The sequence below is a fragment of the Rhagoletis pomonella genome, unplaced genomic scaffold (genome assembly GCF_013731165.1).
Source record: "Rhagoletis pomonella isolate Grant_MI unplaced genomic scaffold, Rhpom_1.0 Rhpom_scaffold_01359, whole genome shotgun sequence".
NCBI classification, from domain to species: domain Eukaryota; kingdom Metazoa; phylum Arthropoda; class Insecta; order Diptera; family Tephritidae; genus Rhagoletis; species Rhagoletis pomonella.
The window spans coordinates 1-26,362 of record NW_023459913.1 but is presented as its reverse complement, the minus strand read 5'-3'; the positions used below and the strand labels follow the sequence as shown (position 1 = coordinate 26,362).

General features: G+C 37.8%; 4 protein-coding genes and 1 long non-coding RNA gene across 8 annotated transcripts; 3 read left to right on the top strand and 2 right to left on the bottom strand.

Moving 5' to 3' along the window:
- Window positions 1-8,080: 8,080 nt before the first annotated feature.
- LOC118752272 lies at window positions 8,081-11,620 on the bottom strand. Of its 2 annotated transcripts, none has more exons than XR_004994661.1 (2): window positions 9,808-11,620; window positions 8,081-8,117 (listed from the first exon to the last, which is right to left on the bottom strand). It is a non-coding gene; the product is annotated as an uncharacterized LOC118752272 (long non-coding RNA). The 2 variants fall into 2 exon arrangements; XR_004994662.1 differs by having other exon boundaries at window positions 9,816-11,620.
- A 93-nt stretch (window positions 11,621-11,713) lies between these two features.
- LOC118752271 (transmembrane emp24 domain-containing protein 2-like) lies at window positions 11,714-14,013 on the top strand. Its single transcript, XM_036487139.1, has 5 exons — window positions 11,714-11,732; window positions 12,830-12,873; window positions 12,931-13,108; window positions 13,174-13,508; window positions 13,577-14,013. Exons 1-5 carry the CDS (start codon window positions 11,729-11,731, stop codon window positions 13,724-13,726), a joined length of 711 nt encoding a protein of 236 aa, XP_036343032.1. The 5' UTR covers window positions 11,714-11,728; the 3' UTR covers window positions 13,727-14,013.
- A 220-nt stretch (window positions 14,014-14,233) lies between these two features.
- Window positions 14,234-16,651, top strand: LOC118752269 (N-acetylglucosamine-6-sulfatase-like). The gene is made up of 4 exons (XM_036487135.1): window positions 14,234-14,615; window positions 14,680-15,196; window positions 15,256-15,902; window positions 15,958-16,651. The coding sequence occupies exons 1-4, from the start codon at window positions 14,361-14,363 to the stop codon at window positions 16,108-16,110; spliced, it is 1,572 nt and encodes a 523-aa protein (XP_036343028.1). The 5' UTR covers window positions 14,234-14,360; the 3' UTR covers window positions 16,111-16,651.
- A 297-nt stretch (window positions 16,652-16,948) lies between these two features.
- LOC118752270 (chromobox protein homolog 1-like) lies at window positions 16,949-18,489 on the bottom strand. Of its 3 annotated transcripts, none has more exons than XM_036487137.1 (4): window positions 18,363-18,489; window positions 17,937-18,129; window positions 17,757-17,877; window positions 16,949-17,659 (listed from the first exon to the last, which is right to left on the bottom strand). In XM_036487137.1, exons 2-4 carry the CDS (start codon window positions 17,997-17,999, stop codon window positions 17,334-17,336), a joined length of 510 nt encoding a protein of 169 aa, XP_036343030.1. In that variant the 5' UTR covers window positions 18,000-18,129; window positions 18,363-18,489; the 3' UTR covers window positions 16,949-17,333. The 3 variants fall into 3 exon arrangements, with proteins under 3 accessions (XP_036343030.1, XP_036343029.1, XP_036343031.1); XM_036487136.1 differs by having other exon boundaries at window positions 17,937-18,132; window positions 18,363-18,486; XM_036487138.1 differs by having other exon boundaries at window positions 17,937-18,071; window positions 18,363-18,486.
- A 6,598-nt stretch (window positions 18,490-25,087) lies between these two features.
- LOC118752273 (eukaryotic translation initiation factor 3 subunit C-like) lies at window positions 25,088-26,355 on the top strand (the record flags this gene model as incomplete). Its single annotated transcript, XM_036487140.1, has 3 exons — window positions 25,088-25,192; window positions 25,565-25,711; window positions 25,772-26,355. Coding segments are annotated over exons 2-3 (677 nt in total), but the record flags the coding sequence as incomplete, so codon positions are not given.
- Window positions 26,356-26,362: the final 7 nt, after the last annotated feature.

Sequence of the window (26,362 nt, the reverse complement as noted above, 5' to 3'; positions counted from 1 at the left end):
GCAAAAACATCGTTATATCATAGTGTAAGTTCCGACTTAAAATGCCGAGGATTTGCGGAGAAACTTTAGATCCATGGGTATATGGCGACCTTTTTTTTTGTTTGCTGGTAAGGTGGTACGTTCTAATGTGCATAAGTACTTACGTACTTTGGTATTTGTGTTCCGGCACATATGGGTAGTTATGTATGCATGCTCATGTACGAAACGGTAATGACCGACATTTATTATGCCACACGCATAGCCAGCTCTTTCGCTATTTGGGTCCATGCTAGATACTTTATTTTCGTATTTTTTCTTATTATTGGCACTTTTCATCAGCGCGCTGTCCTTTTTGGTGCTTATCTCATAGTTACACGCCACTTTCGACAGTTGGCAGCATGATTCCGTTGGTTCAGTGCAATGACTTTGCAACGCGGCAATATTTGTTGTTGTCACTATTTTCCTGCTCATTTATTATGCTGTAATCAAATACGTTTTCCATTTCCTTCATCTTAAACTAATCTGTGATTGCATTTGGTATTTTGCCTTTTTCGGCTTATTAAATTGTCATAACAACAAATTCGGCATTTAGAATACCATCTACAAATCCGTCCCTCTGCTGGGAACCGCTTTAATCGGCATTAAAGCAGTTTAAGGTACTGCGACCCAAGTAAATATACACTCGCGTACACACCTGCAGTTCTGCGCACAAAAGTATGCAAATACGTAAAAATATTACTCTATTCAAACAATCCGTACTTATGCCGTCAGATGTCCGCTGGGATCAAAGAAAGAATTCGTAAACATCAACCTGCTCAAAATAAGCTCCTAATAAAGTAGAGCATGCTAGTTGATTGACAAGTGAAAGCGGTGTTTAAGATATAAAAAAAAGTTTACCCAAACGTTTTCAAATGCACGCTGAGAAAAATTTGCGAAGTTTTGTGTTAGTTTTACTATTACAACCGAAGCTAAGAATACTTATGTAAATCAAGAAAAAAAAAATATGATTCAATCATGGAGTTTCCCTATCAAGCATACCTTCTAGTCAACTAAAAAAAGAAAGTGTGCATATGCTAAACACTATTATCACATAAGAATTTTTCTGAAGTGCGTAGTTAAGATAACAAATTACCTCAATCATGACAGTCGAGCAAAACCTAATACATTTTATACGAGAAATAATTGCCGCCTAGGCATAGGAATGTTACACTACACATTAGAAGATGAAGTTAGTATCGACAGGTAACAAAATTTTGCCTAAGCAAGCACATACTGCAGTCAATCATCATCATCAATCATATTGGAAATATAAAAAAATATATAGTTTTCGCTGATTTTGTACGCTTGCTGTGCTCATGAGCAAAATACGCGCTAAACATTACCATCAAGCATCATTTTTCATCTTCAAGCATGGCTAGTTTTATTGCCTAAAAATAAGAAAGTGTCTGGAAGGTTATCCGTAATAGTTTGGATTAAACTTATGTATTTTTAAGCTACTTTTGGCGCATCAATCATTTAAATTTAAGTGAAAATTGTGAGTAAAATTTTTTTCGTGTATTCCTATACCTTAGCCTTTCAGCTCCCAAATTAACCCTTTTCTCATACCTCGTCTCACTCAGTTTATTAGCTTTTTTCGGACTTCATTTTATCAGCAAGCTTTTTCACGACCTATACATTTCTAATTAAAGAATTTACTTGCGCACAGATTGTGACTGACATAAGCTGTTGACAAAGCATGTAGCTACTGAAAGGTTGAGCTATCTAAGTAAATATTGTAGTCCAGAAATAAATAGGAAAAGGTGCTGAAGAGGGCAAAAGTGAATATACGAGTACGCAAAACAACGAAAAAGGCGTTTAACCAAATGTATTTGTAGATTCAGGCAGGTCATAATGGGCCAAGCAACAAGGAAATAGGAAACCAGCATTTTTAAGCGCAAGGTGATTTAGGTCATCCCAAAACGACAAAGCCAAGAGGAAGCAGAATGCAAAGAGCAAAGGAAAAGCTTTAGGCGGGTAATAACCGAATATTCTTACAAATAGAAATTTACTTAACTCTCGTTTAATTTTAGTTAATTCCTTTCAACTGAACTGAACTCTACTCCATCTCAGCCAACCCCCAACCTTACTAAGTCACCTTGTTTACATTTTTAACGAATCGTATGGCATTATGAACAAGAATAGGAATGAGAATTTACATCAAACAGCAATAACAAAAAAAAGTTGTGTTTACCAAAAGTAATCTGCAAGTTGTTATCATACAAATGGAAGTTGATTCGAATCTGTGGAAAAAGACGTCAAAAAAGGTCACTGCACGACAGTTTTGCAACCGCAGGAAGTTGTGCCTATTTCATGTTTTTTTTTTGTTTTTTTTTTTGTTGGGTTCAGGCGTTGCTAGACGCAAAATTAAATTGTAATGGCGAAACTTTTTAATAGGTAATCTATCAGCTTCATAGCATGTAACAGCGGTCACTTGGGTTGGGTAATAGATGTCTGTATAATTTGCATATTTAAAGTAAAGCCAAAATAGCCAGTGAGGTGAGATATGAGCAAAATATGACTTTCCTTTATCTGCTCTTGTAATTTGCACCTGCATCAGTTTTTTCTAAGTAGAATTTAATTTTATAAGCAAAGTGCAATTATTTATGGTAGCAGGAGGCTTCAACGTCAGATAGGCTTGCTGTTTTGATGAAAATTATAATAAACTTGGTAGGCCCAAACGAAGCCTTAAACTTTCATCGAGAAAATTTTTCGTGAGTACAACTTGGGTGGCGGATGATAACGGAACTAGACACATTTGAAGGATGGCGGTGAAACCTTGAATCCATTAAAATAAACTGTTCTCGAACCAATCACAACTTTGAAAAATTTTATGCGGACCTTTCGTTCAGTGTAAGCTACCGACTAGTTCGAAAAGTTACCTACGAATAAGGTTCAGGAGATGGTTAAAGCGCTTCCAATTAAACAACTTTTTTCAGCATACCCAGTCAAGTCACCCAACATGCCCGTGCTGGTATATGGCGCAGAAGCGTGGACAATGACGACATCCGATGAGGCGGCTTTTGGAGTATTTGAGAGAAAGATTTTGTGGAAGATTTACGGGCCTTAACGCATTGACGATGGCGAGAACCGCAGACGACGGAACGATGAGCTGTATGCGAGCTTTACAACGAATGTCGTTCGCATGAACACCGACGCTCCGGCTCTGAAAGTATTCAAGTTGGAACCCGCTGGTGGTAGCAGCGTTGGAAATACCAATTGGAGAAGGACTTGGCCTTCACTTGGTATTTGCCAACTGGCGTCAAATAATAAGAAGAAGAAGACAACGTTTCGTGATCCTTTTCGATCCTACCTTGTGCAAATTCAACACAAATTGCAAACTACATGCAAAAACTAGTTTGACAGAGTCCGTCAAACCCTTTGGGGTTCTTCTTTGGCAAAAATCAGACAAGGATTATAAGTTAGAGGGCAGGGAGTATAAGAAAGTCGTTTCATCTGGCCTATTTCAAGTGTTTCTGCAATCTTTGGCTATCAAGCATATCAGTAAATGGACAATCAATCGGTCTTGCTTGGCCCAATATAGAAGCAATGAGTAAGAATGATCCGGGTAAATATGCATAAACGGGATAAAGTATACAATTTATTTTACCAACTCCCGCGACTGGGAACATTTGCAATTTAGGGACTTAATAGCATGGCGCAATAAACATGTGCAGTAATAAAGCAGCTTCCTCGCTTTATTTTCTGTCATTTGGTCATTTAAAAAATTAAATAAAAGCAAATTTACGAATAAGATACTGTCAAATTAATGTCTCTTTTTTAGTTCTTATTATTTCACCTTGTATAATTTCACCATGACTTAATAGGTGAGATGTGGAAAACGCTGGGATTGATGTTGCTTTATGCAATTTTTACTATGAGCGTGAGTGAATCGGTAACAAAGTTCGCGGCGAGTAAATTTTTGACAAGTATGAGGTGAATGAAATTTCAGTAGCTGATGAGGTTAGTGTAATTTTCGACAAAAAATTTTTACAATCACAAAGATTGTTGATGTGTGGAATTTCTCGTTAAATAAAAGCTTAAATTGACGAATTGTAATCAATGATGGTAGATGTTTTCTTAAAATATTAATTTCACTTCAATTTGTACTAAATAGTTTATTCCGCATAAATCTGCGGTTATCAAAAATTTACTGCTGTCAAAAAAGATTTAATTTTACACAGCAGATTGGCAAAACTATCTCACCATAGTAAAAACATTATTCAACAGCTTTCCCCAGAGAACTTTGTTACCCATTCACACACGCCTTATATATTTAATTTATTTTCCGTTTTTTTTCTAATTTTCGAATTCATACCCTTATTTTTTTTCTTTTTATTACACTTATTTTATGCTCACTTTAAAGCCTGTTTTACTTTGCATAATCCTTTCATTTTGTCATCTTATCACCACAAAACTTTGCTATTCAATGCTTGCCACACCATTAAATTAACTCCATTTCGCTCCACAAATCAGCACCGCCTGTGCTTTATTTTGCAACTCTCAGTTCAATGAAATGTAATTCTGACAGATATCATAGCCCAGTCGCATTAAGCAAGATGAAAACGCATTTGCTTCAGAAAAAGAAGGAAAAGCGAAAAGCAATCGCACCACCATTGCCCATCAAATGCTCGGAAAAACTTTTTTACGATCCCACAACATAGACGATTTATAAAGATTGCCGAGCGATTTATGGTAATGATTCGGTCGCTTTGCCAATTTCACACGCCTGCTGCTAAACATTGTACATGCAGTCGAAGCTACACTTCCGTTGAGCGAGAAAAATTAATAAATTTAATTTTATTGTGAATTTTCTGACATAAATCAAGTGGGTGTGCGAGGCGAGCAGTGTGAATTGGGATTTCTCGATGCCGCTAAGCAGTCTTGCCAAGTCGCTTAGAAATCGAGCGAATGCTTTGGCATGGCATGGCATTAGTTTGACCGCATTTAGCTCGTCACATTTGTCAAATTACGCAAACAACGAGGCAATATCATTAGTTTAACGGTATTAGATGAGAAAGGAGAAAAACAGCAACGAAAACCGTTAAAATGTATATACATATGTACTTAGAATTGTATTATTATCGCAATGTATGCGAGAAGAAATATATTGGCTACCTGACCGGAACACCTGACGCATTCCATCCATCTTTACAGGCAGGTGGCAACGCGCAATAAAAGCGAATATGTTACAATATAAAAATTTATGACTTTCATCGTTATCGCCAACCACTGAAGCCAACGCGCAAACCACGGCAGCAAACCAAGCTGGCCATACACAAAACTTTGCAGGATTTCGCGCGAAGGAGGAAAATAAACAAATACAGGGGGGCGAAATTGAACACAGAGTGTAGTTCCCAAGCGACACCACTGTGACTCTGGGCTATGGTGCGTTCAAGCTGTAGCCAATGAACATGTGTGGATAAGTGTTGTGCGTTTGTAGAGAGAAAGAGAGAGAGAGAGAAAAAATTTAAATGTATTTGCTTCTAACGCGCTGTTGTATAATCCAGGTAAGCGTAGGGAAAACGATAACAGTTTACTACCCAAGCATTTCATTCCCCAGTTCTACACACTAATCAGTGCTCTTGAAGCTGTGTGGGAATTAATGTAAGCATCTTTTTGCACACATCTGTATGCATACATATTCTTGATAACGAAATGGTAAACAAGTATGCGAAAGCAATAGGGAAATCTGAAGTTAGACATGCGTGTCCCTTTTGTGGCTTCCATGTTTGATTTAGGTGGCAATGGCAGATAATTTAAGCAAAATATGTGTATGCATAATTAAGTTGTTATACAATATCAAACGACACACATCACAAATGGCCCTCAAGCAATACGCAAGAAGCAAATAGAATTATGCCTACACATCTAGTTTTTATTATGGTGCACTGGAAGAAAGATAAACATTAAAATCTAACCTCTTAAGCACCTTTTCGCAATTTCACTGTCTAAGGCTGCCAAGGGACCCATACATATATGTACATATACGTGCATTTACATATCGTCATCCTTATGCCAGAAGCATGAATGTGCAAATTTATCAGTTTTGAGTTATTGGGTTGACTTGGTTAACCTTTGGATGTTCTATGTTATGCCAAAACCCAGAACACCATGCGTAAACGGAAACCACATATTTTACAATTTGAATTGCATAAATGTAGAGATTAAGTCTCGTAAAAAAGGACTTTCAAGCTTGATTTCCCAAAATTTTCATTTTTACACATTCATGTTTCTGGCATACGAGCGACAATATGTAAAGCTCTGAAATGGTTTATTTAGAGGAATACGCATTTCTTGAGGCATGGAAATAAAATACGCAAGCCGGCAATAAAGCATCTTAACGCGAAAAATAAGCTCAAAGGTAGAATAAAGTAATTTTCCGAAATGCTACGAGAGCATCCCATTAAAATGTGCTTTCTTAGAAGTCGCTCGCTACACTATTTTCCATTAACTTTTTCTCTAATCAAGCAAAAATATATTTGATGTTGAAATAGTACTTACTTTCTATCGAGTCCCTATATCGCTTATACAAAGAAATTTGCATTGAATTTGCTCGTGCCCCATTATTTATTCACGCCCAGTGAAGAGTCGCAATGCGGGCACGACGCTGCTTCAACCTGATGCGCCTTTAACTGTTTGCGTAAGCAGCCTAAGATTATCGATATACATAATTTGCTTGCTGCAAGATGAATTGGAAACTTTTGCTGGGTTGTCATTTTGCAAATGAACGACATAGCAGAAACGCATCTATTCGCAAAAAAGGCCCTCGTTCTGTGGAAAAAATGCGCGCTAGATTTTTTTCTTTTTATTTCATTTATTTTCATTCCTTTTTACAAGGGAAACCACGCCTCGAACTTTGTATGTACCTCACTCAACAACGAATGCCACCTGTTTTACTGCTTATGTCGCCATAAATCGCCAACGAACATTACATGGGTTCTGCTCATTTTTAATGCGCATACTTAACATTTTTATTTGCTCTTTGCAGTATTTTTCCTACGTTTGTACGTATGTTTATACGCTACGACACTACGCCCACATACGCTCACTGACACACTATTCAACATTTTCAATTTCCAATGTATAAATTTATGTCAATTCTGGGTGGAATTGGCTGTTTGATTGCCTTCTTCAGCTCTTGTTGAAATCTTGTATTTGTAAGTGGAAATAGACGCTTGGCACTGTTGACATGAAGATTGATTATTTCGTAAAATGAAGCGCGTCAATGTCGGTATTATTTAACCTACATGACAAGTGGAAATTTCCCTAACTCGATGTTTAATGATAAGTCGGGTTGCGAAAGCTTTAACGCTGCAAAATTACTATTTAAAATTTTCTACGAAGTGCTCAAGTTCCCCGTATTGTCATAAGAAAAAATTTACGTAAATAAAAAGCGGAAGTAAGGGAATAAATGTGTCAAAAATGTGCTACCATAAAAAATGGGCATAAAACAATCAGCGTGCATGCAAAAGGAAATTAAAGGACCAAATCTAACCCTTCTTTTTATATGCTTAAATTACTTTAACTCACCTGAAGTTATAGCCTCGAGGATTCGCACATGCTCATCATAAAAATTAGGCCAGCAACAGGCGTGCACACAACTGTCATGGTGGATGTAACACGATGAGTGTTGGTGTAGTGTGACATTTTTTATGTGGTATATGTCACTACCCTTTATTTTATGTCCAACTGGCACCTGTTCAACGTAAATGTCTCAGCTGTGCGTTTCGTTTTTTACTATTGTACGCTTGCTTCCTGGTATGCACGCGTGACTTCTCAGATTGTTCACTGCAGCATGGCATTTGCTTGGACCCACGTACTAACTGTGTCGCACAAAGGTGTCAGTGAATGCGTTCAACATAATTACACTAACTTTAACTATCCTTCACGTATTCAGTTTGGTTGGTTGCCTGCCGTAAAGTTTTCAATTTTTTCCCGGCACTAATAACACTTTTTTGTTGTTGTTAAATGGCAGAGCTTTTGTATTTGTGTTGGTGTTTTTGCTTTCACTGTTTGTTAGTTCTCCCTATTAGGGTTTTTTGCTCTAGTGTTTTTTTTTTTTTTTCCTTACAATGACTACTTCATAATGCTGCCGCTAGCTATACGAAGCAATAGAAACTGTTAAGGTATTTCAAGCTCTGCAACTGGTCAGTTTGTATACCCTTTACAAAGTGCAAAATAATGTTTTTGATACAAAACACCAAATTTTTGCAACCTGAAGTTTCTACACTTTTTGCTTTTCTCTGTTAAGTGTAAAATTGTAACAAGCCGATGTCTACATTATAGATTTTAAAGAAAAATTAATATGCGGGGTCTTTACTAGAGCAACAGAAGCCAAATCACCAATTTTTTGAATTTTTGTATGTCTGTTTGTACGCGCATCACTCGAAAACTCGAATCGAAATCAGTTTTCACCGATACATTTCTAAAAGTCTAACTTAAAATATCGGAAAAATAATAATTATAGAGTTGCCACCTGCTTGAAAATTGCAGTTTAATTAAATTTATAAGTTAAAATAGATATTGCAATATGGCTGTCAAAAGACATATATTTAAGACGGCTTACAGTCGAAAATATTTTTGTGGAAGGTTGTCATCTGTTTGAAGTTTCCAATTTGATTTAAATGATAAGATAAATTAAATATTGGGAATCATACTAAAGAGGTTTAGGAAAGTTTACTACCAAAAATATTTTTTAGGAGGGTTGCCACCTGTTTGAAAAAATTTGATTGAATTACTAAATGCATAAAATAAATGAAATATTACAATACGGGAATAAAACTAAAAAGATTTGAAAAGTTTACTTCCGAAATTAATTTTGTAGCGGTTGCCAACTATTTGAAAGTTTTTTTTTTCAGTCAAAGTGATAAGATAAGGTAAATACTGAATTAGTACACCTTTTACGAAAATGCACGTAATGTAGAATCGCATTATAAGTGTATAATTAAATTTCCAGGTTTAAATACCTTCGAAAATACATTAACTGACACCATTATTCATAAAAAATAAAGTGTGTTTCATAAATCAATGATTTGTTTGAAAATCTCACTTCATAAAGCTCTTTAAATCTATTTCGTTTTTTTATGAATGAACCCATACGAGTTTTGGGAGGGAATAACAACACAAAAATACATTTAAGGCGCAGTGAAGCACACCGGGCATTTGCTAGTTATAAATAAAAGTTTTTTTGTGGTCTAATCGGCAGTTAAAATTTATTCAGCTTGTTAAATCTTATTGGTGGCTTTGGAGTGATTGCTGGAAGAGGTTACCTCGTTGCACAGCTTCACCTTAAAGTATATTTTAGCAACTGGGAAGCTTTCCGAAATATATAAAACCAGAGAGCTGGTTTCGGTAAATAAACTTAACTTAGTTTAGCCATTTTTTGGACTTAAGTTAAAAGTTAGCCTACTCTTTCCACGGCTTATTCTTGACTAAGTCTAAAAAATTGGCTAAACTAAGTTGAGTTGGAGTAACCAGCCCTTAGTCTATTGGGTTGCAAGCCAATTAGGCAGCAGCCCTTATACGGAAAAACACACAATTTCTTCTTGAACTTAAGAGCAACGACGTTTCACTACTAATTTGGCTATGGAATGGTGTGATCTCTAAAAAACTGTTTAAAGGTGACCATGAATGGGATTAGTAAATAACTAATTTAGATTTAGTGAAACCTTTTTAAGGGAAATCATGCAATTTTTAAGGCTTTTTGTGAAAATTACCAGTTTGTAAAGGGTATACTAAATGCCAGTTGTCTATGCTCACTCTAACATACATACATACTTACATACATACATACACACAGAGCTATTTCCGTTTTCATTTCTCTCATTCCCACTTTCTTTTGTTTTCTAAGCTTCAGTAGCTTCACATAATTATGCGATTTTTGCCTTCTCTGCAAATTTTTCACACTTTTTTTACTGCTGTTCGCAGCAGTCGCAGATGCCGCAAATATATATGTAAATCACTTACACTTGTACACACTGCCCCCTTACAAAATACTTACATATGTATCATAGTTGCTGTTTTTGTTTTTATTCTCATACCTTTTGTTTTTGCAACTCACCAGCTACAGACCCTTTGTTTATGCCAATTCATGCATTTTAATGGCATTGCACCCATTGCAGCGCACAAACACAGCGGGAGGCGTAGCGGCAGGTGTCTATGCGAGGGCAGGAAGGAGAAAAATGGCTGCAAAGTAAAGGGTCCACCGCACCGGAAGCGTATAGAAAACGTTTAACTGCCTCTCTCGTCACCCACACCCGCTTTAGTTGCACTAGTATTGTATTATGCTACGACTTTTTGCACTTTTCACGCTTTCAATATTCGCAGTTGCTTCGCTTAACTCTATTTTAAACGCTTTTGTTTTTTTCTTTGCCAATTTACTCATTCGCACCAGTGTTCACTTCATTGATTCAATTCCTGTTTTCGCTGTGTATATGCACTACACATAACCTAACTTTTTTCTTACACCGATTTCTTGCTCACTTAACTTCATGTACATACATGAAGTTTCGCACTTGTTTATTTTTTCCTCGCTTTTATAGTATTTCACTTGCTTATTGCGAGTGCTGCAATTTTTTCAATTCACACACCAAATCCCATTCGACGCAGCAATTTTCTGGCTGCACACCCAAATCTCACAAGTCACGCACTGGGAGGTAGAAGAGAATTTCGCACACATTTATGCACTTGTGTAGTATTGTGGCAACAACGACAACTATGCAGCATTGGCAGCAAATGTGTTCGTTAAGCCAACGAGTGCAATCAATTTCACCTGCAGTTATTTGTTCTTCTTAAAATAGTTTCAACTGTATGTTATTGGTGTTTCTATTGTTGTGTTTATTGTTATAGCTGTACGCATTGTGGTTCGCTGTTGTAATATGTGTGCAATTAATAAGGATTTCGCATCGCTACACACCTGTGCTGCGGCTACCGATTATTGGGGCAAACTACAGGTACGAGATTTTATGCGCTTGAATGCTCACACTGGCACGCGGGTGGGTTGCGAGTGGGCGGAATGCTGTGCAGTCGATATTGCTGGTTTATAGTTCACAATTTTTCACAAACTTTTACAATTTCAACGCAGCACTTTAATTCGCATACTTTTCGCAGCGAATGTCAAACGTCTAACACAATGGCTGCCGGGAATGGGAAGCATCGAAAACACACTTGCATTTGGTCACGCGTACTCACACACCTTCGCATAATTGAGGAATTTAATTTTCACTTCCGTTTTGTGTGCTTTTCGTACATTTCACGATACACACCTTATCTGCTTACAGCACTATAATAAAGTTTCTTTCAACGTTTTCATTCAATGCAATCTATTTAATTTTAATTTGATCACTTTGCCTTTGTGTTATCTTGGTTCCCGCTGTGGTCCAGCAAACTTGAATGAATACGCACGACTGCCAGCCACTGGATGTTGGCCAAGCGAAGTGTATCCGCCGTCGCCTGTTGTCCTCTGCTCGCGCGCAGCACACATACATAACCACACATGCACAGCGCACGGCGCTCGCGTTTTGACATGCTGTGGAGACTTTCCAGCCAGCACACAAACCGGATGAACGCTTGTGCTCCACTTCCAAATGTCATGGACCAGTTATCAGTGCGCGCTGCATCCACAGCGGAGCGTCAATGCGCAGTTGCCGCAAAAGTCACCCACTGTTGAGGTCGGTGTTATTTTCTTTACACTCGCTACACTCCCAACGCAATGAGTAAGTTGGGCTTTGCTCTAATTGTGTCTATTATGTGCTGTTGTTACTGCGTGTGTGTTTCAACAGCTGATCTCGTTCGTTAAGGGTGCAATAAGTTTCAAAGTGGTTAGTTTAATTGGGATGGCACAACCGAAAAATGGGGTCACGGGCGCGGACTCGTTTGAGAGAGTTTTCGCAGTGAGAACGGTGAAATAATTCTAATGGCCATTCCTGAAAAAAATATATAAAAAAAAAATCATAATGCGAAAATTGATTATGAAAAAAGAGAAATTTAAATTAAAGAAAATAAAATTAATTCATATTATGCTAAGATAATGAAACAAAAAAAATACATTGCTTACATATGTATAACACCGTGCGACAGTAAATTTTACGCACAAAAAAAGTTCAAAAAATTATTTAAAAAGTTCGGTGCAATGTAGGTAACAATAAGGGTATCTTTTAAAGAAAAAATTAAAATTCTGTAGAATTATAACAGATTTTTTGGTGCGTAAGGACAAATGGGTATGGAAAATGTCCTTTACAAATTTTGTGCCTAAATATCCTTGAAAATTAGCCTTTTTTATTGTTTGCGGACTAATATACCCACGACCTCATCACCGAATTTCGTCCTGCAAGCTTTATTAACTTAAAAAATTTAATTTATTAAAAGCGCATTTTTAATACCTATTCGTCCTTGTAAATCAAAAAACTTTATTGTTTTTATTTGGTACCTCTCATTTGGTACCCATATTGTTATTCTACGTTGCACTGATAGTTTTAAATAACTTTTTGAATTAATCATATCTTTAAAATTTCAAAGTCATTTGAAAAAGAAGCATTGTACAAATAACCGAATTTGAAGTTTTTATTTTTACAAAATTTTTTCAATTAATTATATTCAAACGTTGATATAAAAATAGAAAAAGATTAAATATTTGTTTAATATATTTAATCAATTTTGCTTAAATTTCCCCATTTCTAATTCCTAAATTTTCATTTCAATATTTTTTCTTCATTTCTTCATCTGCTCCTGCCACTGTGCCTGTGCAATGCTGCCAACTTAAACTTCCTGAGCTTTATGTCATTTTGACAGTGGCGTTTTTTCTTTTTTCTAGTTCTGCTGTCACAAACCTGCTTTTATACGTGGCCCTCTGATTTGGTATCATTTCGAAGAGAAAAACATTGAAGAATTTAACTAATTTATCACACTTTATAGATTTTATCGTGGAAATTCGAATACATATACTCAGCAATTATGAACCTCAAACTCTTTGGAACTTTATGTGCGCTAGTGCTTCTACAACTGCTGCGTGCCAGCGAAGCGTTCATCGTCACTGTTGATGCACACCTTGAGGAGTGTTTTCACGAGAAGGTGGAAGGCGGCACCAAATTCGGTTAGTATTTTTAGCCATAAGTCCCCACAGCTGTGCTAATTTCATTATTTTAACCTACCCCGCAGGCATCACGTTCGAAGTTATCGAAGGCGGCTTCCTCGATATTGATATCAAAATAACTGGCCCGGATAACAATGTTATACACGAGAGTGAGAAGGAATCTTCCGGCAAATATACCTTCGCCGCTGTCTCGACAGGCGTCTATCGTGTTTGCTTCAACAACGAGCGTAGCAGCATGACACCAAAATTGGTTATGTTTTCGATTGAAGTAAGCGATTCGCCGCATCGTCCGGCCGGTGCGCCTAGCGAAGAAGAGGTGGGTCACACCAAGTTGGAGGACATGATTCAGCAGCTGTCTGGTACGCTGACGGGCGTGAAGCATGAGCAGGAATACATGCATGTAAGTTTATTATTTTAAAGAAATCAAATGGCCCGTATATAAAATGGGATTTTCATCGTTTTTCACAGGTGCGTGACAAAATCCATCGCTCGATTAACGAGAGCACCAACTCGCGCGTTGTCTTGTGGTCCACTTTCGAAGCGCTGGTACTAGTGCTGATGACCATCGGCCAAGTGTACTATCTGAAACGCTTCTTCGAAGTAAAACGTGTTGTATAAGAGGACCGTGAATGATAAAAGCGACAGTAGCAAAAGGCGCGGCACTTTGACATTAAACAAATGCTATGGTTTATTATTCCTTTGTAATTGCTATTGTAATTTAAGCGAATCTTCTTCCGCGCATAACGACTTCTCCACAAATAGTTTAGGTATATGGCATACATTCAATCTTCTCATTTTATACATTTGTTATAAACCATAGAAAATTAAATTTATCCACACTCTTATTTGGTTAAAACATGTAATATCGTAATATTTTTAGAGCAAATAAACTTAAGTCCTTTAAATGTTTTTTGTTTTATGGTTGGTGAATGTAAGTTAGGACTTGGGGAACTGAATCTATGATACTACCGAAAACGTTCAAGTTTTTATATAATTTTACCAAAAATTTTTTTTCTTGTTTTTATAACAGCCTCATCCTTATATTCACCGGTCTGGCAACGTTCTCAGTTAAGTCTCTCTATCGAGTGTTTTTCTCTTAACATTCAATGTCATTTTACGCTTTGTTTTGTTTTGCAAATCTAGTTTCCATTGTGCAAAACAAGAGGCAGCAAATGATCAAATTGATTGATATTTAACTTCGGAGCAGCTCAAAAATAACCAAAAACGCTGAAAACCAAAGAATCCATCGCTGATGATACTGAAAATCTGTCCCAGCATGAGGACAATTTTGGTTATGCATCCCATGCGAAAATCGCAGCTGACCTTGGCCGTTGTTACTTACTTGCTGCTGGTGTCCTTGACGCCCACAAAAGCCGGTGAGGCAAACGCAAAACCCAACATCGTGCTAATACTAAGCGATGACCAAGACCTGACGTTGGAGGGCATGACACCGATGAGGCAAGTCCAACAGCTGATTGGCAAAGCCGGCGCTACATTCGGTCATGCGGTAGGTGTAAATATTCAGACAAGGATTTTATTCAAGGTTCGTTTTAACTTTCCATCTTATTTAGTACACCAGCTCGCCACTGTGCTGTCCTTCGCGCGCCAGTCTGCTATCCGGCATGTACGCACACAATCATGGCACTACCAACAACTCACTGAGTGGAGGCTGCAATGGCCACCGCTGGCTCACAAAAATCGAACCACAAGCATTGCCTGTGCTGCTGCAGTCCGATGGCGGCTACGAAACCTTCTTCGGTGGCAAATACTTGAATGAGTTTCGCGGCGAACGGGTGCCACCGGGTTGGACGCAGTTCTACGGCTTGCATGGCAATTCACGTTACTACAATTACACGCTACGCGAAAATATACGCAATGTCAGCTACACAGACACTTATTTAACAGATTTACTGCGTGATAAGGCGTTGGCATTCTTGAAAACGCGCAACAAGCAGCAACCGTTTTTCGCAATGATCACGCCTCCAGCGCCGCACGCGCCCTATACGCCAGCCGAGCGGCATCGTGGTGCCTTTGCGCATGTGAAGGCACTGCGAACGCCAAACTTCAACCGCGTACCTCTGCCACAAGGTGAGTGCCATCAGTTTTCATTGTAAAATTTTACATTTTTCCCCTCGATATATTTCCAGAAAAGCATTGGCTTGTGGCCGCCACACGCCCCATACCAAGCGAGACCGTAAAGCTGCTTGATAACTTCTACCAACAACGCTGGGAGACGCTACTTGCTGTAGACGAAATGGTTGCCGCAATTGTTGAAGCGTTGACGGAGCAGCAGCAACTGGACAACACCTACATAATTTACACATCGGACAATGGCTATCATATGGGCCAAAATGCACAGCCTTGGGATAAGCGACAACCCTACGAGACCGACATTCGCGTGCCGCTAATGGTGCGCGGTCCTGGCGTGCCAAATGGTGTGTTTGTGTCGCAACCTACGCTGCTGCTAGACCTAATGCCAACCATACTTCAATGGACGGGGCTACATTCGCATACAGAAATGGATGGCTTGCCAATACAAGTGACTTTGCAAAGTGCCAGTGACGGCGAATTGGGTGGGAAAGAGTATCGGCGTAGCGTGCTGGTGCAACACTGGGGAGAGGGTAACAGCGACACTTACAATGAAGGCTGTCCCTGGTCACGCAAGGATCGATTAGCGCAGTGTACGCCAGAATCAGACTGCCATTGTCAGGATGCTTGGAACAATACATACGCGTGTGTGAGACACTTTAGGGGTATCACTGATCGATTGTATTGCGAATTCGATGATAGAGAGGTAAGTAGTGGCTTGAAAAGATAAAATTTTTTTAAAATTCCAAAATATTTTTCAGAACTTTGTTGAGGCGTATGACGTAGAAGATGATCCGCATCAAATAAACAATATCGGCTATGAGCTGCTGCCAATTGAACACGCCTTCTACAATTTGGCGTTGGCGAATCTAACGCGGTGTGCGGGCAGCAGCTGCAATGACATTAATCTATAAAAATTGAGCTTTCGTCCGGAACGCACAAAACGATCTCCAAGTGTGATTGAAACATACATACTATGTACATGTAACAACTTCGAATATAAATACATACATACATATACGCAAGTAAAAAAAGTAGTAAAAATGTTTTTCAACTCGGTGCTTAATATACCTAAACTCGTCCTGGACTTCTGAAATGGACGAAAATGTTTTTATTGGAACACGAAAAATATGAATCTCCAAGTCAGGGATGCTCTACCTTTTGGTCGAATTACCGACTTCCGGATCCGCCCGGAAGTGAGATAAACTGACCCGAAGTCAATTTTTTTTAAGGATATATGTATGTAAGTACATAGTTTTACTAGATATGGATTCTGCGGACAAACTTTACATAACTTTCATCGCGGAGTTGGTCGGTCATATTTTTGCGTTATTCAATAAAACATTTACCTCCATTTTAGTGGGGGTGGGCGCGTGGTCTAGGACACTCTGTATATTAATATTTGCAATTGTTATCGTCCAAATGGAAACTTTATTTTATTTGCTTCCCAGCACCACTTTCTTAAGAATCTGCGACATGTTTTATACTCTTAGAATAACAAAATAAACAACTTGTTTAAAACTATGTAATTTTATTAATTTGTAATAATTAGATTGGACTTTTCTTCATGTGATTAATCTTATTCTCACTTCATGTTTTAGGTCCTTACAAACTGAACTTTATTTTTAGGATTTAAATTAATTTAATTTTAAATGTAATGCTTCATGGATATATTTTCGCATGTATTCATAACTGTTGGTTTTTCAAACCATATTTCTGCAGGTTATCATCATAAAAAAAGTAGAAAAAAAGTCAAAGTGCCAACAACTCAATTTATTTATGCTTCAATATTAGCCGTAGCTGATTAGAAAGTATTGTGTTACTAAGAGTTCGTTTCGGTAAAAATCAAGAAATTACTACATAAAGTATGTATGTATGCATATGTATTTAGTTGAATTGCAACTTGCACGTTTTCATTATTTCGTTGAATAAAAACGATCTTATTTATATTTTAACACTACATCTGGTCTGTATAGATTATCCCGCGCTTACGCGCCAATTATTCCTGTATTGCAATTTTCAGTTACTGTGTAAGCTGATTAGATTCATTGCAGTACCAATATATTTATTTGATTTTGCAATTCATATATTTTTTCTTGTTGTCTGTTTGCACTTAAAATGTTCTTACACTAGTGTCTTACTCGGTCGGTTCTTTGCTAGTGGAATTTTTATCCTCCTCTGCATTGGCCGTGTGCCAAGTGAGACGCTCCTCATAGAACTGTATGACTATTTGTGGGCATTTTACGTTGGCTTGTTTAGCCGGCACCAAATCGGCTTCATCGCTGCCCTTCCATTTCATGAGGAACATCAGCTCACCTGATGAATCGGTAGCTCCAAGAATTTTTGATGGCTCCAGACCTCTGTCGAAGCCCATTGTGCGGCGGTTGTCTCGCTCCTCTTCGACAGTTTTTCGCTTGACTTTTGTGTCATTCACTGGCGTAGTGGCGGCTCGTTTCTTGCCCTCTATCGCGATGCAATGAAAAGCAAAAAAAATTTCAAATTTAGTGCTAATGAAACTGTATGCAAACGGCTAAATTATTGGCTTTATAATTTTTCTTACCTTTTTTTGTTTTCAAAGACTCCTCAAATGCGGCGATCAAATCGGGGCAGTCAAGGTTCTCTACAGGTTCCCAAGAATTTTCGCTGCGCGGGTATCCTTTCCATTTTAAGAAGTACTCGGTCTATGAATTACACAAAATAATTAAAATTTTTTCATTGCCATGTCGTTTGAGCTACTTACTCTGCCATTGCAAATACGCTTGTCCTCAATGCGTTCCACAGAATACTCGCCCGCCTCGGACATAGTGATGGTCTCGTTGGTAGCGATTTTGATTTTGCCGCTGCTGCGTCGCTTGCTTTGTTGGGGATAAACGTGCTTTGAAAAAAACACAAGGTTTTTCTTTTATTTTTGAAAAGCGTGTGCCTTCGAACAGCTACTAGTAAAAATAACAAAAAAGAATTTTATTTTTGTGAAAGCCATTTTGGACTTTGCCAGAAATTGCCAAATACAATCCAGTCCCATTCGCTATAGAAACACGAAGCGGCAGCGCCGTAATCGCTAACCCAACGCATTCTACAGGCGTATTGTAAAAGTCCATGTGGTCAAACTTCTACGCGTTTTTCCACGGATTGATCACTATATTTCAGTAGAATTGTATTTACTTACCTTTTCTGTTTAATTTTTCGAAGATCGGGGCTGGTTTTCCCACAAAATTTTCCAATTCGGTATCGCAGTGCGTCTTTTTCACTATCCTTTCTTCAAATTCCGTTTTTCTAAGTTAAAGTTGGCTGCGGTTATTAATTGAATCGCGTTTTTGCGAAGGGGAAACGCAGAGATTAGCTAATAACGTAAACTGATACGTTACTCAGGCAGCGTTGCCGTTTTGCTTAAATTTAAGCAAAATTGCCAAATTTTTTCCAGACTTAAATTTTTCTTCGTTGCTTAATTTTTTTATAATTCCATTCATGAATTATGTGGTAGTTTAGACCTACGCACTTCTGTCGGTGCGAATCTGTTCCGACAAGAATTACAACAATGCCGACCATAGGGGTGGGGTTTAGTAACGCCCCCAACTATTTCGGGTTATTCCGTCCAACGGGGTGGCCGGTCCAAAAAAAAAATTCCACACACTTGTAGTAAAGGGTCTACACATTATATTAACACCCACTTGTGTAATTTTTGGTCACTAAATTATTTACAAACTGGGTTTAAAATATGCCCTTTCATGTAAAATTCGGAAATTAGCGTACATTTATCACTCCTATTCTCCTTAAAGCAGCCGCTTCACCAATATATTTTTGTATTCCCTTTCATTTTACACTTTACTCGATTAGTTATAACTTTCTTTATGACTTTAATATTAACCAATTAATCACAATTCATTAAATAAAAACACCTTCAAAATCCCACGACAGTCGGGTCTACGTAACCGGAACGACACAGATTTATATCTGGCCAAGGACTGTCACTCCAGCAACACTCCCCAAAAAGTCTTTGGGGAATTTGTATGCTGCTCCAACAACAACAACCTTCAAAATCACGCGTCTGACTTTGGTTGCATATGCAAATTAAATGGCGGAGTTCAGCTGTCAAACTCCAAAATATCCAAAAGAATGAGAGACAAAAGAAGATAGAATACAATCCTGTAAGCATTAAAAATATACAAAGGTGTTCTCTGCAAAAGGTGTTCAGCTCCTTTTCTTCGCAAAACAGAAAAAGATTCTATATTGTGAGGGTTATAATCCCTAAGTGCGACCTAAGGCCGCCTACGCAGAAAGGAATTCTACGCAAAATACATTTGTTAAAAAGAACATTTTTTTTTATAAAAACTTGCTTTTTCTATTTTTAATTAACTTTTTTGGTTTTGGGTTGGAGAGCGCGCCCCTCTCCCTCCGCCCCAACCCCAAAAACGACTATTTGCAGTCAAACAACTGTCAAAATTTGGCTAACATAGGAAATAAGCTAATTTCGTTTTATTTGACCAAGATTTAGCTATTTGCTTGTGATGGTTGAATAAAACATGCCTAGTGTAGTGGTAGTGATAATCAGATATAGAACGACCGGCTCTTAAGCTCCGTTCAAATAATTTGCTTAAGTTTTACGAGATTTGCTTAATTTTCTAGGCGATTTTGGTAAATTTCATTTTTTGGTAGCGGCAACACTGAACTCGAGAATGTAATCACGGTTGCCACTTACTTCTTTTTTGTGTAACAAAATTTAAAAGAAGGTACCAAAATAAATTTTACAAATATTCAAATATTTTACGATTGCACACACATTGTTAAAATCTATTTGCATGTGAAACCTATCTCCATACAAAACAAGCGATTGAATAGCAGCTTTTGGAATGTTCGGCCAACTCAGCAGCACAAACGCTGATTACTGAGCCTTGCAAATAATATGGATCAATGCTTCGAGAATCAAACAAATTTACCAAGAAAGAAAGATACACCCAAAGGTTCAAGGCGTATTTAACAAGGTGGTGTTGGCCGTATATAAGTAAAAAATTACACTAACAAATTACACGCTGATGTCCATACTCTCATTGGTATGAGTTACAACAAACACATCATTTTGACGTAATGGCCTCCACGGCGAAAAACTCAGCTGTCGCCCCAACACCACCTTGTTTAATACACCTTGCAAAGGTTGTTTTTGCACTAATGCTACCTGTTTTATATGCCTTGGCACAGGCCCATACACCTGATTTACATGATTCAAGTACTTGAAAGCAATTCTTGCTCATTCTCTTTTGTGTTTTTTATTTGCTTTTACACGTTTCAATTCTGTTGAATTCAAGTCTTTGGTTCTTTAAATGGGAAGCAACGAAAATGCCAAAAGCAAAGCACGAAAGTTGAACCGACTTGACGGTACAGACGCATGTGCACTCGTCCCTTTTCTTCTCACCCCCTCTCTTCCACATGCGAGCAGAATTGAATTCAATACTTGAACTGTGTAAAAGCAGTCTTACCAGTGGAAAGAATGTACCAAAAACTTAACATTTCGGGAGAATGGCAAGCGTGAATGCAACAAGTAACCCCGGAACTTTAGAAAAAAAAACATTGATTCAAGATAGTTTAAGCCAGTAAAAATGGTAGAAAAGTTAGCACTTAAATAATTTAACAGAATCTGCAATTAACCGACAAATTTGTTACATACTACACCTCTTATTTTTAAGTTCCGTGGTAAAATTTTTATACCCGAGCGCACTTGTGCACAAGGGTATTATAACTTTGTTCACATAACGGTTGTTTGTAACAGGCAAAACGAATCGAGAAAGATATAGACAAATGTATACATAAATGATCAGAATGAAAAGAGAAATCGATTAAGCGGTGACTGTCTGTCCGTCCGTCCGTCCGTCCGTCCGTCCGTCTGTGCACACGATAACTCGAGTAAAAATTGAGATATCTTAACGAAACTTGGTACGTGAACTTCTTTTGGGTGTAGGACGGACGGTATTGAAAATGGGCGAAATCGGACAATAACCACGCCTACCTCCCATATAACGGTAATTTTCAGAAATACGGAAACTGCGATATTGTAGTAACTACTGAAGATTATTCACTAAAAATTGATATTTACAATAATTTTTAGACGAAAAATAAGAATATTATAAATTTTTGAAAAATGGGCGCAGCCACGCCCACTTATGGTTACATGTGTATATCTTGGCAACCTCTCCACCGATTTCTTCCGGACTTGGCACAGTTGTTGATCCTGGTACAGCATACCAAATGGCTGAAAATTTTAAAATCGGATAATAACCACGCCCACATCCCATATAACGGTAATTTCGAGAAATACAAAATCTTCGATAAATCAGTAAATATTAAAGCTAATTTATTCAAAATTGGTGGTTGCAACAATTATTTACCAAGAAATATGTCTATGATAAAATTTTGGAAAATGGGCGTGGCACCGCCCACTTGTGATCACATATATGTATCTCGCTAACCGTTCTAGCAATTTGTACCAAACTCGGTATGGTTATTGTGCTTGCCACATAAAAACAAAACTTTAAAAATTATTGAAATCGGACTAAAATTACGGCCGCTTTTCATAAAACGGTAAATTTCAAAAATGCTTGAAACTGCAATATTTCGAAATTTAAGGACTCTAATTTACTCAAAATTGATACACCCCCGCTTACCATCTAGCGGTAGGTTTCGGAAAGGTGAAAATCATATATTTAATACTTGCGCCGGGTATTTAATGTTCGACTTTCTTACTTGTTTCTAATAAATTATTTACGTTTTCTTCCGCAAGTCCTAATACCATGTTCTGACCGATATCGAAGACATGTTTTTGTTGATAAAACTGGTTTTCCACTTAAAACTTGTGTTTTCGTCTATGTAAAATCTGTCAAACGATAACCAGTTTTCGCTGAAAACTACTTGAAAACTCACGTTCCACTCATTCCAATCGGTGTCTGCACTAGTTTTTTCGATTATTTGTCGAAGTGGAAGTCATATTTTATCATCTTTAATACGCCATTTCAGATTTATTGTTAATTGGCTGGCAAAAGTAAAATAGGAATGAAAGTAAGAGGTTGCTAATGAAAAGAAAATGAGTGAAAAGCATTTTGGTTTTGTTTTTGTGTAGCAAATGTCAACGAAAACACTAACAGCCGGTGTGAACAGCCTTCAGCCCACAATCCCAAAACACGTTTTCAAAGTGTTTTCGTTGTCGGTCAGAGCATGGCATAAATCACTGCTGGCAATGTTCTTTGACGCCACATGGACTTCAACAAGATTCAATAACGGAAAGTTTGCTCAGAAAGAAGTTATCTCGCTCCCTATTGACAAAATCGGCTCCCTTAGCAAGGCCCTTCGTGTGGGTGCGTGTGTTTGTGCAACCTTTTGTAAGCGACTGTCAAAACTCTAATATCACTAGTGAGCAAACCTTTATGCAATGTTCTGACCGACATCGAAAACATGTTTTCGTTGCTAAAACTGGTTTTCGACCTAAAACTTGTGTTTTCGTCCATGTAAAATCGGTCAAACGAAAACCAGTTTTCGCTGAAAACTACTTGAAAACTCACGTTCCACTCATTCCAATCGGTGTCTTCACTCGTTTTTTTCGATTATTTATCGAAGTGGAAGTCATATTTTACCATCGTTAATACGCCATTTCGGATTTATTGTTAATTGGCTGGCCAAAGTACAATAAGAATGAAAGTAAGAGGTTGCTAATGAAAAGAAAATGAGGGAAAAGCATTTTGGTTTTGTTTTTGTGTAGCGAAACTGTAATCAGAGGATGTAAGAAATGTCAACGAAAACACTAACAACCGGTGCGAAAAGTCTTCAGCCCACAATCCCAAAACTCGCTTTCAAAGTGTTTTCGTTGTCGGTCAGAACATGGTATTAATTATTGAATCATGGGACTTCAAAATATCGCAGAATTATGAAAAATTAATATGTAATATGAAATTGAGGCAAAACGATATTAATGGCGCTTGCTGAATGACTAATGTATTAGAGCTGTTCAAGACGTTGTGGAAATGGTCTTGGATTTTCAGTTGGAATTGATTTGCAAATTTTACGCCCGCAGCCATGGTAACCGTGTGCACTTTATTGTTGTGAATATACAAATACCACGAATATGCAAATGGAAGAGCATATTCACAAGATCCTAACAGCCCTATTGTCTTTATAATTGTCTAGACTATTGGTGGAAAATTATCGATGACACTATCGATATTATCGATGGTGCATCACTATCGCAACTATCGATGGTGCTGACTATCGAGAGTACCGATACTATCGACGATATTTCATTCCTATGTGCACGTCATGAACGAAAGACACAAGATCACGTAAGAACAAGAGAGTGAAAAAAGTCGATTTTTTTTTGCGGGTTCTACGCCATCTTGTTTCACTGGAAAACGAGCGAAAAGTAAACAAAGCAAAGAAAACCAAAATTAGCCAAAATTATTGTCAGCCACTTTAAACGCACAATTTAGGTAAAATGATGCAACAAAATGCTTTAAAATGTGTTGTCATGTTGAATTAACTCTTCTTCACTTGAATAAAAGTGTAAAATAGTGGTGCTTGTGATGTAAACAAACGCTCAGCTGACGAACCCGCTTTCGCAAACTTTTTTCTCAAAACCAGTTACAAATACAACGTCGCGTTCTTACGTGATCTTGTATTTTTGGTTCATGTGTGCACGTGTAAAAAATTCATAGCGTAATGGCACAGAACCAACGGATATATGCGCACAGCGTAGGTAAATAATTTTGCGAAATTGTACATACATATACATACAAACGTATTTACAGAAGAAGCAAAGGGATTGAAAAAATGTACAAACAATTTTCGAAAGCAATTCTGTCATTTGGATCTTGATTTTATTCGAATTAAAATACTTACTTTTAACTGAGATTGTGAGATGGATTAACGATAAACATATATAGGGGATTCACTTAAACTCGTAAAGTCTTAAGATGTGTAAAACTCGTAAGAGGCTGTTACGGGAACGCCCCCTTTTGCAAATGTGTAAATGGGTGCGTAAAGTGACTGTTTGGCAGGTTGGAAAGGGTTTTGTGAATACATTTTTGTTTCGTAGTATTTTTCATAACAGCCCGTCAGCTTGAATGTAAATTAAACTATAATTAATACAGTTAGTTGATGAAATTTATTAATTTTATTCACCTATTATTTGCTTCATTTGTTTTCAGTATTTTACCGTACATTTTAGTATAAAATCTTCGGCCCCTCGGCAACACTGAAGTTTATGAAGTCCTTTGCGCATAAAATTTTGACAGTTCTTTTACGACGCTCGTAAATTTACGAGGCTTTTACGAGTTTAAGGGAAGACCCCTATAATTATTCTCATTTGTGAAGTATGTGGCAAACTATAGCGACTAACGATAGTGATTCCCTATCGGCTGAAAATGACTATCGACACAATCGATAGTTGCCTAAAAACCATCGCCAACTATCGATGGTGTTCACTATCGAATTTATTATTACTGTAGGCTCTGTGTAAATTGAACCGCTGTTCACAGCTGACAACAACAATTGCATACACACAAATCGCCGTGTGTAAATGAAACGAGAAACACCAAAAGGCATTGTGAAAAATCGCCTCGACAAGAGCTTCCGTGTATAAACACAGTCTGAACGGGTTCTACGCCATCTTGTTTCACTAGAAAACGAGCGAAAAGTAAACAAAGCAAAGGGCTCTGTCACACGGTCAGTATTTATTGACGGTGTAGCATGCAGTGCTTGCATTTTTTTCTTTATGCTTCGTCTTCATATTCTTTGTTTACTTTTCAAAGAAAATAACATGGCTTTCTTTTGCTTCATCTTGTCAGATCTTGTGTAGTTGGATCATGTCGGTTGGGTACATTTCAGGGTAAAAACATTAATTTCCAACAAGGTGGCAACTTTTTTGACGTCAAGTGCACGAAATTCGCTGTTGGCAACATCTTTCTTACGGCTGCCAGCTAAAAAGAGCCTGCGGTGGAAATATTTTTCGCCGTTTAAATTGTAAGTTTTTCGCATTTAATTGCTTGATATTGCGTTAATTTTACATTGTGTTCAGAAAAAGGGTAGCATTAACTAATTTATAAAAAAATTTGTTACGTGCGCATAGTAAATTCTGTGGAAAAAGCGAGTTGAAAAGTGACTGCAATTCGGTGTGCAGTGGCAAAATGACAGCGCCATGTTGGCCAAATGCGAATGCATACAGTCACATCTAACCTCAAATTAGAACATTGAATTAAACTGTATAAATATTTTTGCAATATTCGTCCGAATTATGAAACTTAAGACAGGCAGCCTCTCAGACTCACAAATTGATTTAATATAATCCTAGGTAAAGGAAACTCAAATAAATATAATTTCTTTTACTTTCTATAGGAAACAGGTTCACGCCCATCATTCTATTGATTAAACGACTACCAAAAGCAAAATATGTCGCGTTTCTTTGCCACGGGTTCCGACTCGGAGACCGAATCCAGTGATGAAGAGGTCCCAGTACAAGCATTCAGTAAAGCGCCCAATTTTGTAAGTTATCTCAACTCGAAAAGAAGAAGGTATTTTATTTAAAAATGTACATACTTGCAGCAATTTAGTGACGATGAAGAAGAAGTGAAACGTGTTGTCCGTTCAACTAAGGAGAAGCGTTATGAAAATTTGACTGCTATTATCAAGAGCATACGTAATCATAAGAAGATTAAGGACATGGCCAGTATTTTGTCAAGTTTTGAAGACCTGACACGTGCCTACACAAAGGCATTGCCTGTCATTACCAAGGAAGAGAAGGGCGTCACCCCACGTTTCTACATTCGTTGTCTTGCCGAGTTGGAAGACTTCATCAACGAGGTATGGGAAGACCGTGAGGGACGTAAAAACTTATCGAAAAACAATTCAAAATCATTAGGTACATTGCGTCAGAAAGTGCGCAAGTACATTAAGGACTTTGAGGAAGATTTAACACGTTTCCGCGAGGCCCCCGATCAAGAAAGTGACGCCGAAGAAGAGGAGGCTTACGACTCCGATCAGGATAAGAACGACATTGGTTCGGAAGTTTTATTGCGAGATCTGAAACAGCCCTCTGAACCAAAGTCGGCTAAGGCGGCTGCGCCGTCTAAGTCAGCTGATCACGACGATGATTCGGATGACTCCATTGACTGGGGTAGTGATTCGGAGTCCGAA